The sequence below is a fragment of the Pyricularia oryzae genome, chromosome 2, assembly GCF_000002495.2.
Source record: "Pyricularia oryzae 70-15 chromosome 2, whole genome shotgun sequence".
In the NCBI taxonomy this organism is placed as follows: domain Eukaryota; kingdom Fungi; phylum Ascomycota; class Sordariomycetes; order Magnaporthales; family Pyriculariaceae; genus Pyricularia; species Pyricularia oryzae.
The window spans coordinates 4569816-4584303 of record NC_017850.1 but is presented as its reverse complement, the minus strand read 5'-3'; the positions used below and the strand labels follow the sequence as shown (position 1 = coordinate 4584303).

Here is a 14488-nt window from a genome sequence, read left to right as displayed (position 1 = left end):
AGTTGTTTTTATTACCTTGTACCTAGTACATAACGTGAATGTCAACTATAAAAGGTATCACTACAGTTGCCGAGGCTGGTATCGAGTGGTCGTCGTAGGGAGGTGTGTGCATTCCATTCCCAAACTTTCCGTTCACCCAAATCTGTCTGTAGCGGCATGGGCTTGATGCTGCGCATGTAGATCGTTAAAGCTGGGCAGAACCAGAAACTGGATATGATATCATTTGCGAAACTGCACTTAAGGTATCTTTTTGTGAGATCAAAATCCCATCGGTCGATTATTCAAAATCCCGAAGATGAACAGGTTTGTGTACCCTTTCTGCGTGTATATGCAAGATATGGGCAGATTTCAACCTCGTTTTTCAAGCGTTTAATTTTGGCCGAAAACCGCCAACTTCGAAGGATGCGTGCGCATGGAAAATGACAGAGTTGAGTGGTGTAAAAAAAAAAAAAAAAGAAAGAAAGAAATGGTGCTGGTCCACGTACCTCCTAGGCAGGGATCATGCACGGCCTAGTAAAGGACTAATGGTGACACCACACTCAAAGGAAGATACTTGCTTGGTATAGTAACCCCCATTCAAAGACCATACCCCGAGGAAATCAATTGTTTTTATCTACCACCGGAACGCCACCCTTGCCTGGAGATATTTTTTCTCCGAATTTCTTACACGAACAGCAAACAGGAGCATCAATCTATGCCGCCGCGCTGGTTACATCCGGGATGAGAGCGTATTCTGTCTCGCCGCTCTTTTCATACTCGGCCATGTCCAGCGCCACAATGCAGCTCTCCCTCACGACCTTTTCCTTGTCATTAAGGAACTTCTTGAGGGTGTCCTCGACGCCGGCTTCGTCGCCGAGACCACCCAGAGCCTCTGCAGCTTCGTGCCTCACCATGCTCGCCTCTTCGAGGTTACTCAACGACTCAGTAAGAGCAGGAATAGATGCGGGGTGGGACAGTTGACCAAAGACAAAGGCGATCTCGTGGCGGAACAAGGCAGACTTGTCCTGGGTCAGGCCACGGGCAAGAGCCAAGATCGCAGGAACGGCAGTTGGCAGATCCGGTGGCGATGCCAAGTCTCGAAGTGCAAACATTGCTCGGTATCGGAGGAAGAGAGGAAGGGATGTGTCCATAAGCGTCTTGCCTAGTTCTTCCACACTCCTGTCCTGCTCGGGCATCGGTGGTGCCGGGTCGACCGAGATGAAATCACTATCATCAAGTTAGCGCCACATGCAACAGTTAATATTTCAATTGGGACGTCTGGAAACGGAGGGCGCCTTGCCTCTGCTTTAGCTTCTCCTTCTTGCGCTCCTCCGAGTTTTCCCACTCTATCCTATCTATCGCAATCTCGCAGGTCTCTGTGACAACGACCTCCTCGCCGGGACGGTCTCGGAACCTACGCAGAACGTTCAAGCTAGATGCGTTTCCAAGCGCTCCTAGAGCCTCGGCAGCTTCGTGACGGCACATGGGGTCCTCGTTCAGGTTCTCAAGAACGTTCTTCAGGTAAGGCTCGGCGGCAGGCTTCCCCGTTTGTCCAAGGCAGTATGCCAGCTCGTGCTTCAACAGTGCCGATGGTGACGCGAATCCCGCAGCGATAGCATCGATGGCTGCCTGTGCTGATGCGGCATCGTTTGAGTGAGTGGCCAGGTGCTTGAGCGAGAAAAGGGAACGAAATCTAAGGGCTAGTTGACTATCTTCGGAGCACAACGTCTTGCGCAATGCGAGAATGGTGGGGTCTGTTGAGACCGGCTCGTGGACATCTGCCGCCGGAGACATTTTGGAGGTTTTTGCTTTTAGATTGCGAAAACTAAAGTGTTTATCTCCTTCGAATTTCTTGTTGCTGAATTTTCGATAGAGTTTTTGGCAGTTCAGGTACTTTGGTTCATACACGAATGTCGAAAAAAAAAAAAAAAAAAAAACGATGGCGCCGCGCCACAAGGCATTTCAACCCCCGCATAGCGCAAGAAAAGGCAGCAGTGGAGTGAGGGGTCCGACGAACGATTATCAGATCGATCTGATAAGGATTACCCCACAACCTGCAGCTGCAACGCAAAGAGCCTTGACCATGATGTAGGCTTGGCTGTGGTAAGAAAGCAAACCACTGCCGCCAAATGCCGGCCAAACTTCAAAGGCTTAAGTACATACCTACGGAACATGTATACAGAACTCATCACACATAGTCAGATGTTGACCGCCATACCCAGTGGTTCGTAGGGAACTGGTCTGGTCCGAAAAGAAACTTCACCCGATCAACTCCCTGCCTTCAAAATACATGTCAAGTCGCAGCAGTGTCAAGGTTGGTGAAGTTTGCTTCAAGTCGCATGCTGATCTGTTATTGTAGCACAACTGTAAGAACCGAAAAGAAAACGAGCTGTGCCGCTGCATTACACTATTAAGTCAATGCTTCATGTAGATGGATGATAAAGAGAACAACAAAAAAAGCTGGGATAGACGAGGAAGTACCCTGACCAAGCCCATACATGCAATCAATGCTTTGGGGTATAAAGAAATAAATCAACAAAAACAGAAAGCAAGAAAAAAGTACACCAACTCGAAACTAAAAGCACAGAGACCGCCGGCCGAATGATCCTGAAATGCAAATGGAAGTGCAACGAAGACGCCCCTGGCATGATAAAAAGCAAGGCAAAAACAAGACAAGAATGATAACAAATAGTAGAAACATGCTGCGATAAAAAAAGAGTCGTGGGGAAAAGTAGAGATGGGGGCATATCAGCAGCATCTGCTCCGCCTCGAGCCATCAGGTTCTTCTGCACCTTGTTCCCCGCCTTGCGGTGCTCCTCCCTGCTCGATTTGGATGGCGGGAGAGAAGAGCCAGGACCGCCTGTCGCGGCCGACGCGGAAACTGCCTCTTGGGTTCATCCCGTCAAAGTAACCGGCGACCGCGGATCCTCCGGGGCCGCCGCCTGACATCGGACCACCGGCGCCGTAATGATCAGCGCCTCCGTCATAATAGCCTCCGCTCATCAGGGCGTCGCCCGCCGGAGTCATGCCGGGCGTCGCGGTCGCGGCCAAGAGAGCCTGCTGCATTTTGCGGTTCTGCTCGACCAGCTTGCGCGTCACCACGCGGAAGACCTCCTCGACGCCCTCGCCGCTCTCGGCAGAGATCTCGTGACAGGCATCCCAGCCAACCTCCATGCCCCAGAAGCCGCTGCTGCGCTTCGAGCTCGGGCTGCGAGGCTCGCCGCCGTGTATAAAAGGGGGAGACGTCGAGTGTGCTGCCATCCCTGCGGGCGTGCTGGTGCCGTTTGAAATCGGGGTCGGAAGAAGCGGCGTTGCAGTAGGCGGAGGTGTGCTAGTCTGACCTGGAGCCAAATGCTCGGCGACGTATGCTATGCAGCGCTCGAAGGGTACCTCCCGCCGGGAAGGATCACGGGCGACTATATCGGCCTTGGTGCCGACGACGTGCAGCACGATATCTGCGGGTAGGTTGCGCCGCAGCTCGCGCAGCCACATGCCCATCTCGGCAAATGAATTGGCATCTGTTATGCTGTAGCACAGTATGCATGCGTTGGCGCCCCGGTAGTACAGTTTCGATATGGATCGGAAGCGTTCCTGGCCGGCTATTTGATCGGAAATTTTGGCTTTCGGTTAGCCACAGTACCACCGATGCACAAGACAAAGCATCCGAGATGAGGAGGAAACATAGTTATATACCTGTGTCCCAAATCTGCAACCTCACAACCGTGTCATCGTCGGCCACAACTCTTTTGGCCAGGAAGCTGGCGCCGACCGTGGAGGTGACCTGTGATGGATTGAACGAGCCTTTGACGTAGCGCATCAGCAGCGACGTCTTGCCCACACCTTGGCTGCCAACCACCACAATCTTTGCCTCGAGTGACGGCATGTTGCGGAAAGTGACCAAGTAGCAGCGCGTCGATGTAGGAAGAAGGCGTGGTGTGCAATAGACTGCACCGAGTCTTTCGGGGCTGCAAGCGTCTTGTTTGCGCGGCGTTACCTATCGGGTCAGGCCAAAAGGTCGTGGGGGTGGTGCCGAGAGAAGCAGGTTGTCGATCTTCAGAGTCGTCGCATCGTTCTGCAGCTGTGTCGCATCTCCTCCGTCTTCGATTTCCCACTTCCAAAAGCAATCACTCTGGCCCCGTGAGGGGATAGGGAGGCCTGGCTGCTGCCGGTTGCTGGCAACCAAAACCAAGAGACTCAGCTCCGGCTATGAAACAAGACAAGCTGGGGGGGGGGGGGGAGAGAAAAAAAAAAAAAAAAGAAAGCGAGGCAAATTACACCAAGAAAACAACAAGGGAAAGAAAGAAGCAGTACAGCCCACTGACCAGGTAGAACGAAAGACTGTGACAACAACAACAAGGAACGAACCGCGGGATCAGCGGAGTTTATTATTGTTTGTGGTGCGCTGCAGGCGCAAATTGTCAGTCATGCGGGGAACAAGGATTTCTCGTGTCTGACAAAACGCTGTCCCCAGGTTTTTTTATTTTATTTTTTAGGGGGGCGCAATAGGGGGCAAGGCTTTTTTTGCCTGATGATGCCACCTTGGAGGCCCAAGTTCGTAACAAACCTTAACAGTGGGAAGGAAATTTTCACTAAAGAGATAAGACCATATGGTGTCGTATTTATCAAAGTTGAAAAGATGCAATTTATACCAGGGCCCGGAAAGACAAAAGAACAGACTTGCAGAGAAAAGTTTCGATAAGCCATTGCTACCTTAAGCTACAGTACCGATCGCTCTCCACGCTTGACCAAATATCAGCGGTAGATGCGGGGCGGGCGGAGATAATAATCCGCCAGCATCCAATGCGAGCTGTACAATGCTCGACTGCTGTACGTCAGTACGGTAGTAATTATGTGCAACATCAGTGGGGGGAAAGCCAATTCTAGGGGTACGCAGGGAATCCAACTGTTGCCTTACTCGGTAGGATCTACCACTGCGCGCCAATGATCGTGGTGCATCGACGGACCACAGTCTCACCGACTCAATCTGGGCGTCAGAGATCCGAGGTCACCTGCATAAAAAAGAATGCCTGCTAGCGCCTCCTTTTGGACGTCGCAGGGCGTGCTTCAGAAAAAAGAAAAAGTGATGAAAACAACAACAACAACAAACAGTCGTCATACCTGCCGAACTGATAAGCAGGACCCGCCCAACCGCCGTCTTCCTTCCCTGTCGGATAGCGTCGTGCTCACGGAAGCATGCCAGCATGCTAAAGTAGCTGGAAGGAAAGACTTAATCAACTTAGCGGCCGTGTTTTCTGTTGTTCTCTCTTGCCAATTGTTCATCATATTCTGGCAATATTAGTGATAATTTTAGTACTGTGGGTGTCGATTTTAATCTTGTTGCACAGTTCATTTTACGGTCGCGATTTTCTAGCGTCCGCAAAAACAAAACAAAATGCAAAATCAACATCACCCAACTTTTTCTACAATATGTGCTCGCTACATGACGCTCACGGCCTTGTTGTATATTTGCAAGGCTCGACCGGTATGTCTCAGTCCCCTACATAATGATCTAAGGGAAAAAAAAAAAAGAACATTATAACTTTGCTCCAGTTCTTTGAGGCGGATTTGCCAGAGGGTCGTAGATGCTGTGAGACAGGTTATCAATCGGCGTGCCGTTTCCATGGTACGTGAGGCTCTTGGTGTCAACCAGCGAAGGACTAAGCTGGTCGATGCTCGTACAGCCAATGAGCCGCATGTTCATCTCCAGCTCATCTTTGAGTAGCTGCATGGCTCGGTCGACGCCCTGGACTCCATACGCCGACATGGCGTAGAGGAATGGCCTTCCGATGCCAACCCCCTTGGCCCCAAGACAGAGGGCCTTGATGATGTCCGTCCCGCGTCGGACTCCACCGTCGAGATAAACCTCGATCTTGTCCTGGAGACCCATGCTGCGCAAAACCGGCATCGTCTCGGCCAGGATCTCAATCCCCGAGCGAGCAAATTCAAGCTGCCGACCGCCGTGGTTGGACAAAATGACGCCATCCATACCTGCATCGACGGCCTTCAGCACATCCTCGACCCTTTGGACGCCCTTGAGCACGATAGGCATCTTGGTAATACTGCGGAACCACGGGAGGTCCTTCCACGACAACGCCGGATCGATAAAGCTGGATATGGCACGTGCTGCGCCCTGTGAGTTGTCTGTGGTTTGGCCTTGCTGGACGCTGGTTCCGGGGTCTTCGAATTTGGATCGCATGTCCTTTTCTCTCCTGCCGAGTTGCGGCGCATCGACCGTGATGAAGAGGCCCTTGCAGCCCCTTTTCTCCGCATACTGCACAATGCGCTTCGTGACTTCGCGGTCTTTGTTCACATACAACTGTAGCCACTGAACCTGGCCCGGCACTGCCGCATCCATGATCTCGTCAAAGGCACAGGATGCCAGCGTGGGAATCATCTGAATAACGTTGTGCTTGCCAGCTGCTTTTGTCAAACAAACCTCTCCCTCAGGGTTTCCAAGCTTGCCAAGGGCTGTCGCCGTAACGTAGAAGGGAAGAGCCGTTTTTGTACCCAGCATCGTGGTGGAGACATCCACATTCTCGACGTCGACAAGGACTTTGGGCCTGAACCAGATCCTGTGGAAAGCGGAGTGGTTTTCGCGGAATGTCTGCGATGCGAAAGATGTGTTTTTGTCAATAGCTGGAAGCCAATGATGATGGTGGAAGGACAAGGAGAGGGCGACTCACAATCTCGTCATCTGCTGCGCTTGAGTAGTAACCCCAAGCAGTCTTCTTCATTACCCTGCGAGCAACAGCCTCAAAATCGAGAAGGTTGTAGCATTGCTCCAGCAGTGGTATGTCAGCGACCCTACGCAGTCTTGCTTCCTCCTCTGGGTCAGCTGCCTTCTGAACATGGGCTACGGTCGACATATCGACGGGACCCATGTGCTTAGATTTATCCAGATACTTGTCGAGCGTATCCGGTGGATGGATCGGGTCGAACTCCTCAGTTGCATCTTTCCCGGCATATTTGAGGATTATCTTGGCACCACCTGGGTGCTCTGGAAGAAACTCGGTAACATCGTAGGCCTTGCCGTGAACAATTACCCAACACGACTGGCTACTGTCGTGTTTGGCAACCTCTGCGCCCGTCAAAGGCATTGTGCTGAACTGATTCAGATGTCCTTGGGATAGGCGATTATAACTGTCGGCCGGATATACAGGGAGGGCCTCGCGCCTCGGTTGCTTCTTGTACAGAGAGGTGAATAGATGGGAGGTATGTTATACTAAGTCATCAGTATCACCGTAGATGAGACCTTTGTTAGAGTGGCGCCAATGAGTGTCAACAGAGAAATTTACAGAATGAACCGGTCATGGGATGACAGAGAGAAGTACACCCTAATGAGTTTTAATACCATTTGTACCCTTAATGTGTCGGCCGGCAAAGAGGAACGGATAGGACGAAAAGGCGGCGACTTTCGGGTTATCTGTCTGCGAATGCGGGGACGAAAGTGGAGAAATGTCTTTTGAGGCTACATGGGGACGCGCATCTGCAATCTGCAGCGAGTCTAACGACTCCGATTGCAACCGATGAATTTAACACAATACCTGATCCTTAGAAGTGAGGTACCGTACTTGCGTACCGACAGTACATACCTACCTACCTAGGTACCTACCTATGTACAGCACCAAGTAAAAACCTGAACGAATAAATACTATTGAATCGCCCTTACAGGGATATACCTCAACCAAAAAGCACATGCTTATTGGCGACTGATATTGCATCCGTCTATGACACGACAGAGTACCTAGTTAGGTACGTGCTAGGTAAGGTACATACTACAAACAATGTGGTAGCGAATCGTTGCCGCAAAACCGAGAAACTTGAGACCAGTCGGGTACGCGGGCTGCCGGCAACAGCCGACTGTCTTTGTCAGAATTGCTGGTGCTACATGACGCAATATGCTGATTCTGAGAAGCGATGTAGAAGTGATGCCAAAGAAACAGAGTTAGTCTAAAGAAGAAGTAAAATCTTCTGTTCAGCTTAACAAGCACTTTCGCGGCACAAACCTCAAGTTACCTTTAGAGATGAATACCTACACAGCCCGGACACAACCCGTCGCAAAGCTCCTTCACAGCAAACCTGGAGAAACATCCAAGGCTTTCGATTTGGAGAAGTGGACAGGAACCCATCATGCAGGTGCTAACCAATGGATGGAAGCCTAGCGGCCCCACACTTGTCAGGATACGACACTTGGAGTTTAGGCCATTGGGCGGCTGGCTCCTGGGACCCGTACTGTATGTAATTGTGAATGAGGGTTGCATCTCACGACCTCACAAGCTTTGTAACATTATTTAGACGGACTGTTGGTAACAACGAACAAGCTCAATAATCAAGACTGGCTTGCGCCGCACATCACCGCCAGCCAACAACTCTTTCAGAAGCTGCCCGCCCAGTCGGCCAGCTATTTACATCTCTACCTGCCGCCCGCCCCTGAACCAACCTCAATAACCCGTACCGACACTTGTCAAGCTCTGCTTCTCGAAGCGACTGCCAACCACGACTAGCCGCCAAAATGGCTACCAACAATATGCATAACCTAACTACTCTTATCAAGCGGTACGCGCTGCTATCGCTGCATACCCTGCCTACCTACCTAGCTAAGGCTTGGGGGTGGTTCTTACGCGACTACTGCCTAGCAGAGAGTTCGGCTGACATGGTCTCACCCATACTTGCAGATTGGAGGCTGCGACGCTCCGGCTTGAGGACATAGCTTCGTCGACGATAGACCTTCCTCAGGCTGTGCCATCTCTGTCTACGACGCAGCCCACTCCGAGCGCGACCCCTGCGCCTGGCGCATCGGCTCCCACCTCGACACCGCCCGCTGCCCAAGACCCTTTGCCCGAATCTATTGAAGACTTCGATTTGTTTATTACAGAGTCCGTCAATAACTATGCTAACCTCAGTGGAAAGATTGGGGGCCCGGTTGCCGAGCAGGTAAGGTGCCCCTTTGCTTGTTGTCAGATAAGGATGGACGGGACGTGGCCGGCATACGACGCAAGCTTCGGACCGGACCGATGAGAAACCAGATCTGACAGTTTTCCGGCGTTTGGGAATCCAGGCCAAGTTGTTATCAAAGGGCTTCCAACTACAGCGGCAATTTCTCCTGATGACCACCAAAGCCAAGAAGCCCGATATGAACGGATCCGACCAGTCCCTGTGGCAGGACCTCCTCAAGCCAATGAGCGAGGTTATTATGAGCGTTCAAGGCATCAAGGACGCGAACCGCGGCTCGGAATTTTTCAACCACCTAAGCACCACCGCCGAAGCCGTGATGGTTCTGGCTTGGGTCACGGTTGAGCCCAAACCGTTCAAGCACGTCGATGTCTGCATGGATAGCGCTCAGTTGTTTGGCAACAAGGTTAGGATGCAGTACAAAGAGAAGTAAGAAATAAGCCTCATCGTCTCAGCTCTAAGCGTATATTGGGGGGGGGGGGGGGGCGATAGATACTGACATACTCGTACGACCTTTAGAGACCCTCAACACGTTCAATGGGTGGCCTCACTGCAGCAGATGTGTAAGGATCTTGCTGAGTACATTAAGCAACATTTCAGCAACGGACTGTCTTGGAACCCGAAGGGCGAACCTGTCCAACAGGTTATGAAGAGCATGCAGTCAGCACCGTCGGGTTCCCCGGCGCCGCCGCCTGCGCCACCCGCCCCCTCGGCTGGAGGACCGCCTCCTCCTCCCCCTCCTCCACCGGGACCCGCGCCAGCTCTAAAGATCAAGGAGCAAGGGGCAGCGTCTACGCCAGCGGTTACCGGCATCAATGCCGTATTTTCGGAGCTCAACAAGGGTGAGGCGGTGACCAAGGGTCTGCGCAAGGTCGACAAGTCCGAGATGACGCATAAGAACCCGTCTCTGAGGGCTGGCAGCACCGTTCCTGAACGGGAGGGGTCTGTTTCGTCCCGAGGCAAGAGCCCAGCTCCGGGTAAGAAGCCGAAGCCGGAAAGCATGCGGGTTAAGAAGCCCCCAAAGAAGGAGCTTGACGGAAACAAGTGGTACATTGTAAGTCGCGGATCCGCGTTTATACCAAACCTATTTTGGAGCTTTCTATATGCCGTTGCTGACATTATACAACCCACGTGCTGCAGGAGAACTTTGAGCAGCAGCCAGAGCCCATCGAGATCGAGGCCAACATGTCGCACTCGATCCTCATCAGCAAGTGCAGCGGCACCACGATCAGGATACACGGCAAGGCCAACGCGGTGACCATCGAGAACACCTCGCGTGTTTCGCTCATCATTGACTCGCTCGTCTCCACCGTTGACGTAGTCAAGTCGCAGAACTTTGGGCTGCAGGTCATGGGCACCTTGCCCACGGTACTCATGGACCAGATCGACAGCGCTCAGGTCTTCTTCAGCCGCGAGAGCGCGTCGACGAGGATTTTCACCAGCAAGTCGTCCAACATCAACGTCAACGTCATCGGGGCCGACGATGACTACAAGGAGCTGCCGCTGCCGTCCCAGATGTGCCACTACTACGACGAGGCCAAGGGAGAGCTCGTGAACGAGATTGTTGAGCACGCTGGTTGAGAAGGGTGGCAGGCTTCGCGACGGATGAGATAGTTATACAGGGTGTTCTTTTTTTCTCCAGCGGTTGGGAGGCTTTAGTCCTATAGTTCTGCCTGTTCTCTGCATGGTGTGGAAAATACCCTTTGTTGAATTTTTGGATGTGCGTTGCTGGTTGTGTTCATTTCATGTTGGATCTTGCATCTTCTGTTGAATCAATAGACTTTGCATAGGCTCCATCGTACAATTAATCCCACACCTTGTAAACTAGCGGGTCTTCTTCTGTAAGTTTTTGCATTAAGAAGATGCACAATCATACCACTCAACATTGATTTTAAGAATCGTGGCTATTCATGCTTTTCAAAGGAGACACCCAGAATTCGCTCAAGTCTATTGTTTGCAACTGATACAAGCCTCATCTTTCCCAAACCATTTAAGAATCTCAACTGACAAATGTGAATAATAATGATTTACATGGTGCGTCTTGTCTACAGTAGATGATTTTAATAGAAGCAAACGACAAAAAGCAAAGGCTTGGTTGGACATAGAAGCAAAAGGTCGCCCCCTCCGATATCCAAAAATACCCCGCCCCAAGGACCAAAATAAGAGCAGGAAAAATAAAAATAAGAAAGTCAAAGGAAACCCAGCGCTGTCTTTGTGTAAACCCTTTCTTATGATGAAAACAGTTCAATGCTAATGGTTTCGTGCAAGCATCTCGCGTTGCCAGCCGGAACACCCCCCACGTGGTCCGAGCAGACCTACTACAACTTCGACTTGGGAGCCTCAATGGTGGGCATCAGGAGGTCCCTCATGTCACCGGCGGCCTCGTTGAGGTAAAAGCTCATCCGTTGGCTAGCGAGGCCCTTGGAGACGATGTTGAAGTTGATGCTGTGAGAGTAGACTAGTTAGTAAAGTTGCGAACTCTATTACATCTGACGGCAGGTGTTGGGATAAGCCTAACCTGTTCTCGTTGATCATGTAGGCAATACCGAAACCTGCATCAATGACCTGACTCCACCCGTAGCCGTTGAAGTACTCGGAGCTGAGCTGGGAAGTGGACAGGTACCAGCTGCTCGAGTAGCTGTAGGCCGGGTCCTTGTAGATCTCCGGGACGGCTTGGCCGGGCTCGAGGAGGCGCTTCAGACCAAACAGGTGCCTGTCAACACCCTTGCCGTCAGAAGCGGCTGTGATGTACTCGACGTGCGAATCGATGGCGGCACGGAAGAGCTTGACCTTGTCGGCATCCTGCGCCGATGCGTCGGCCATGGCGTTGCACCACGCCACGCTCTCTTCGCTTACGGAGCGGCAAGTCTCGGTCCTACCCTGCTGGAAGCGCCTGGTCGCGGCCGACTCGTAGGTTGGGCGGTTCTTGCCGTACATCTTGTGGTAGGCCAGCTGGATCACCATCTGGACGTAGGCGTCAGGCGAGCAGCGGAACTTCTTGATCAGGCCCTTGCCGTATCCCTGGTAAGACTGAACAGCAAGCTCGTGCTGACCAATGACGGCATCAAAGTCGCGCTTCGCTCGGTCAATCTCACTCTGCAGCTCCTCGTTCACGGTGAAGCGAATGGGGCTGGGGTCTGGGAGTCCGGAGCGGACAGAGGGGTCCAAGAAGTCGAGCTTGTTGTTGACGATTGCGTCGTTGACATAGTCGTTAAGCCTGTGTGTCGGGGTTCCGTCCATCATGCTGTGCTCGCCCATGAATCCGGATGTGCCGTTGTCGTTCACAATGAACTGCAGGGGCTTGTCGTACCACCTGTTTTGGCCGTCGCCGTGCCAGTAGGCGTGCGCACGCTCCTCGAGGGTGACAGGGGCCGCATCATCCAAGCAGACGATGAAGGATGAGGCCTCAATTGTCTCCAGCGCGGCCTTGTTGGCCGGGCCTGCGGACAGGAGCAGCGCCCTAGCGTCGGTCCACACATCGCGGTTCTCAGAAGTCAGAGCACCGACTGCGGGTGCGGCTTTAGCCTCCTGGCCAGCCCGTTCGTAGACGCGCCTGAACTGGGCCTCAAGCTCCGAAGTGTTGAGCTGCCTGCCCCCAACCTCATGCTCGATCTTGTAGAAGCGGTTCTTGCGGATAGCCACAATGTACTTGTGTTGGGCAGCCTCGAACTTGACGGGGTAGTCGGCAGGCTTCGCGGCGACGCGCGAGGCGTTGAACATCCACTTGTAGCTGTCCATGCAGATCGGCAGCTTCTTCATGTACTCGGGCTCCAGGGTGCCGCTGTCGACCATCTTCTTGAACTCGAGTGCGGCGGTGGTGATGGCGGCAGCACGCTTGGCCGGGTCCCTGCGGCGGCGGTCATCGCGGTGCGAGTAGAAGTAGCTGACGTAGGGAACGACGGGGTCACGGTAGGCCAGGTATGCGGCCTCGTTCCACCACTCGTAGATCCAGTTCTTGTGCTTGGGGTCCTCGCGGCGGGCGATCAGCTTCTCCTGCAGCTTTGCGCCCACACCGCCGGGCTTGACGAACTCCTGGACGGCCTTGGTGCTGTTTGCCAGCTCCTCCTTGGACAGAAGAGGCTTCAGGGTGCGCAGGTAGCGGGCGGCAGTCTCCTCGAGCGTTGGTACAGGTAGACGAGGCAGCGACTCCTGGAACCGGAGCATCGGCCCCTTGGATTTGTCCTCGACATAGCCTGCAGGGAGGGAGGAAGGCCGGTTAGTTGTGGTCATATCCCCAGTCATGCAAATAATTTGCAGCGACGATAGTCGTGTGGTCGGTGGCTCTCGGATGGAGTGGACCAAAGAGAAGGTAGCAAGGGATAAGAAAAGGGCAATTATCGGCGCGGAAAAGTAAACAGACCTGCTGGCAGCGAGCTACTACTCCTTTTGCTTCCAGAAGCCATTGCGAATCTCTGATTATATCGTTGCTGTATGTGTTGCGCCAAAGAATGGCTAAAGTCAGCGGTTGTAGATTTTGACATGTGATGACCCGAAACGACGGGAACAGCAGCAGCAGCACAGCACAGCACAAAGCAGCGCCGGCGGTGCTTGCTACCAAACTAGAGCAGGACGTCACGCGCCGTGCTCCTTTGGGCTGCAGTGAACCATCTCATCTCCAAACGTTGTTCGCTCCGAGCAACAAATTCAAAATGAACAAAAAATAAAAGAAACATAAAAAAAAAACACAAAAAAACAACCTTCCAATGACCAAAGGACAAAATACGTACCAGAGAGGGCGCGAATTGGCGTATCCTGCTTGTGAGCATAGGAGATTTCCTAGCCTCGATTCTTGCAATGGACGGCAGCATCTTTTTGTTCTGAGGCTCCGTGAATTACCGCGGTCTTGACAGCGTTGCGAGGTGCGGAGCTTTATTATTACGATGCACGGGGGGTCGACAACTGACACCTGGAGGGACTGATGGAGCCGCGTCCTGAGCCGGTTGCGGGCCACGTTTGGGTTGGATTGAACCGATCAACCGAGGAAGTGGGGATTCGAGAGCTGCTGTCCGGGCTGCCCTGCACTACCTTGGTGCCTACACAGTAATATGACTCGGCTCTTTTTGGGATGTGGAGACCCAAGACTGGAAGACAAGAACGGCAGTACAGGTTGCTTGACGCTTGTCGTTTGTTGTTAAGTAGACTGGAGAGAACCCTGAAATTTGAATTGGAGGAAAAAGAGACAGAATTCGCCCCTCAACTGCCGACGGACAACTCCTTAGGTACAAGACGCGGCCAAACTCAGACTCTTTATTTCCCCAGTTAGCGTCGACTCCGGTGATCTGTGCCTGCGACCACCCAGAAGAAAAACTCACTTTCTACTGACATGACCTCGTGCTTTTCTTGCCATTGAGTGCCCGCGGGGTTTTCTCGTTTTTTCGTTTTTTCTTCTTCTCCTTTTTGTCAGTTTGTCTCTATTTCTCTATCCAATGGCCGCCTCTAATCACGAGTCTCCCATCGAAAATCGTTTGCGCATGGCTGGGCTCGGCATACCCAAACAATCCTAGCAGGTAATCCACTTTCCAGCGGACCGAGGCACGAAACTTGAACCTGCCCCAGA

The 14488-nt window shown here is 52.5% G+C and overlaps 5 protein-coding genes across 5 annotated transcripts; 1 reads left to right on the top strand and 4 right to left on the bottom strand.

The window, feature by feature from the left end:
- Positions 1–60: 60 nt before the first annotated feature.
- On the bottom strand, positions 61–1916 carry MGG_01725 (deoxyhypusine hydroxylase). Its single transcript, XM_003714674.1, has 2 exons — positions 1280–1916; positions 61–1206 (listed from the first exon to the last, which is right to left on the bottom strand). The coding sequence occupies exons 1-2, from the start codon at positions 1771–1773 to the stop codon at positions 693–695; spliced, it is 1008 nt and encodes a 335-aa protein (XP_003714722.1). The 5' UTR covers positions 1774–1916; the 3' UTR covers positions 61–692.
- Positions 1917–2287: 371 nt separating this feature from the next.
- Positions 2288–4208, bottom strand: MGG_01724 (GTP-binding protein ypt3). The gene is made up of 2 exons (XM_003714673.1): positions 3673–4208; positions 2288–3578 (listed from the first exon to the last, which is right to left on the bottom strand). The coding sequence occupies exons 1-2, from the start codon at positions 3860–3862 to the stop codon at positions 2728–2730; spliced, it is 1041 nt and encodes a 346-aa protein (XP_003714721.1). The 5' UTR covers positions 3863–4208; the 3' UTR covers positions 2288–2727.
- Positions 4209–5149: 941 nt separating this feature from the next.
- MGG_01723 (cytochrome b2) lies at positions 5150–7431 on the bottom strand. The gene is made up of 2 exons (XM_003714672.1): positions 6663–7431; positions 5150–6583 (listed from the first exon to the last, which is right to left on the bottom strand). Exons 1-2 carry the CDS (start codon positions 7074–7076, stop codon positions 5513–5515), a joined length of 1485 nt encoding a protein of 494 aa, XP_003714720.1. The 5' UTR covers positions 7077–7431; the 3' UTR covers positions 5150–5512.
- A 775-nt stretch (positions 7432–8206) lies between these two features.
- MGG_01722 (adenylyl cyclase-associated protein) lies at positions 8207–10915 on the top strand. The gene is made up of 5 exons (XM_003714671.1): positions 8207–8535; positions 8655–8913; positions 9038–9360; positions 9451–9985; positions 10072–10915. Exons 1-5 carry the CDS (start codon positions 8492–8494, stop codon positions 10510–10512), a joined length of 1602 nt encoding a protein of 533 aa, XP_003714719.1. The 5' UTR covers positions 8207–8491; the 3' UTR covers positions 10513–10915.
- MGG_01721 (carnitine O-acetyltransferase) lies at positions 10795–13780 on the bottom strand. The gene is made up of 4 exons (XM_003714670.1): positions 13659–13780; positions 13292–13358; positions 11450–13124; positions 10795–11376 (listed from the first exon to the last, which is right to left on the bottom strand). Exons 1-4 carry the CDS (start codon positions 13737–13739, stop codon positions 11250–11252), a joined length of 1950 nt encoding a protein of 649 aa, XP_003714718.1. The 5' UTR covers positions 13740–13780; the 3' UTR covers positions 10795–11249.
- Between the last annotated feature and the right edge of the window lie 708 nt (positions 13781–14488).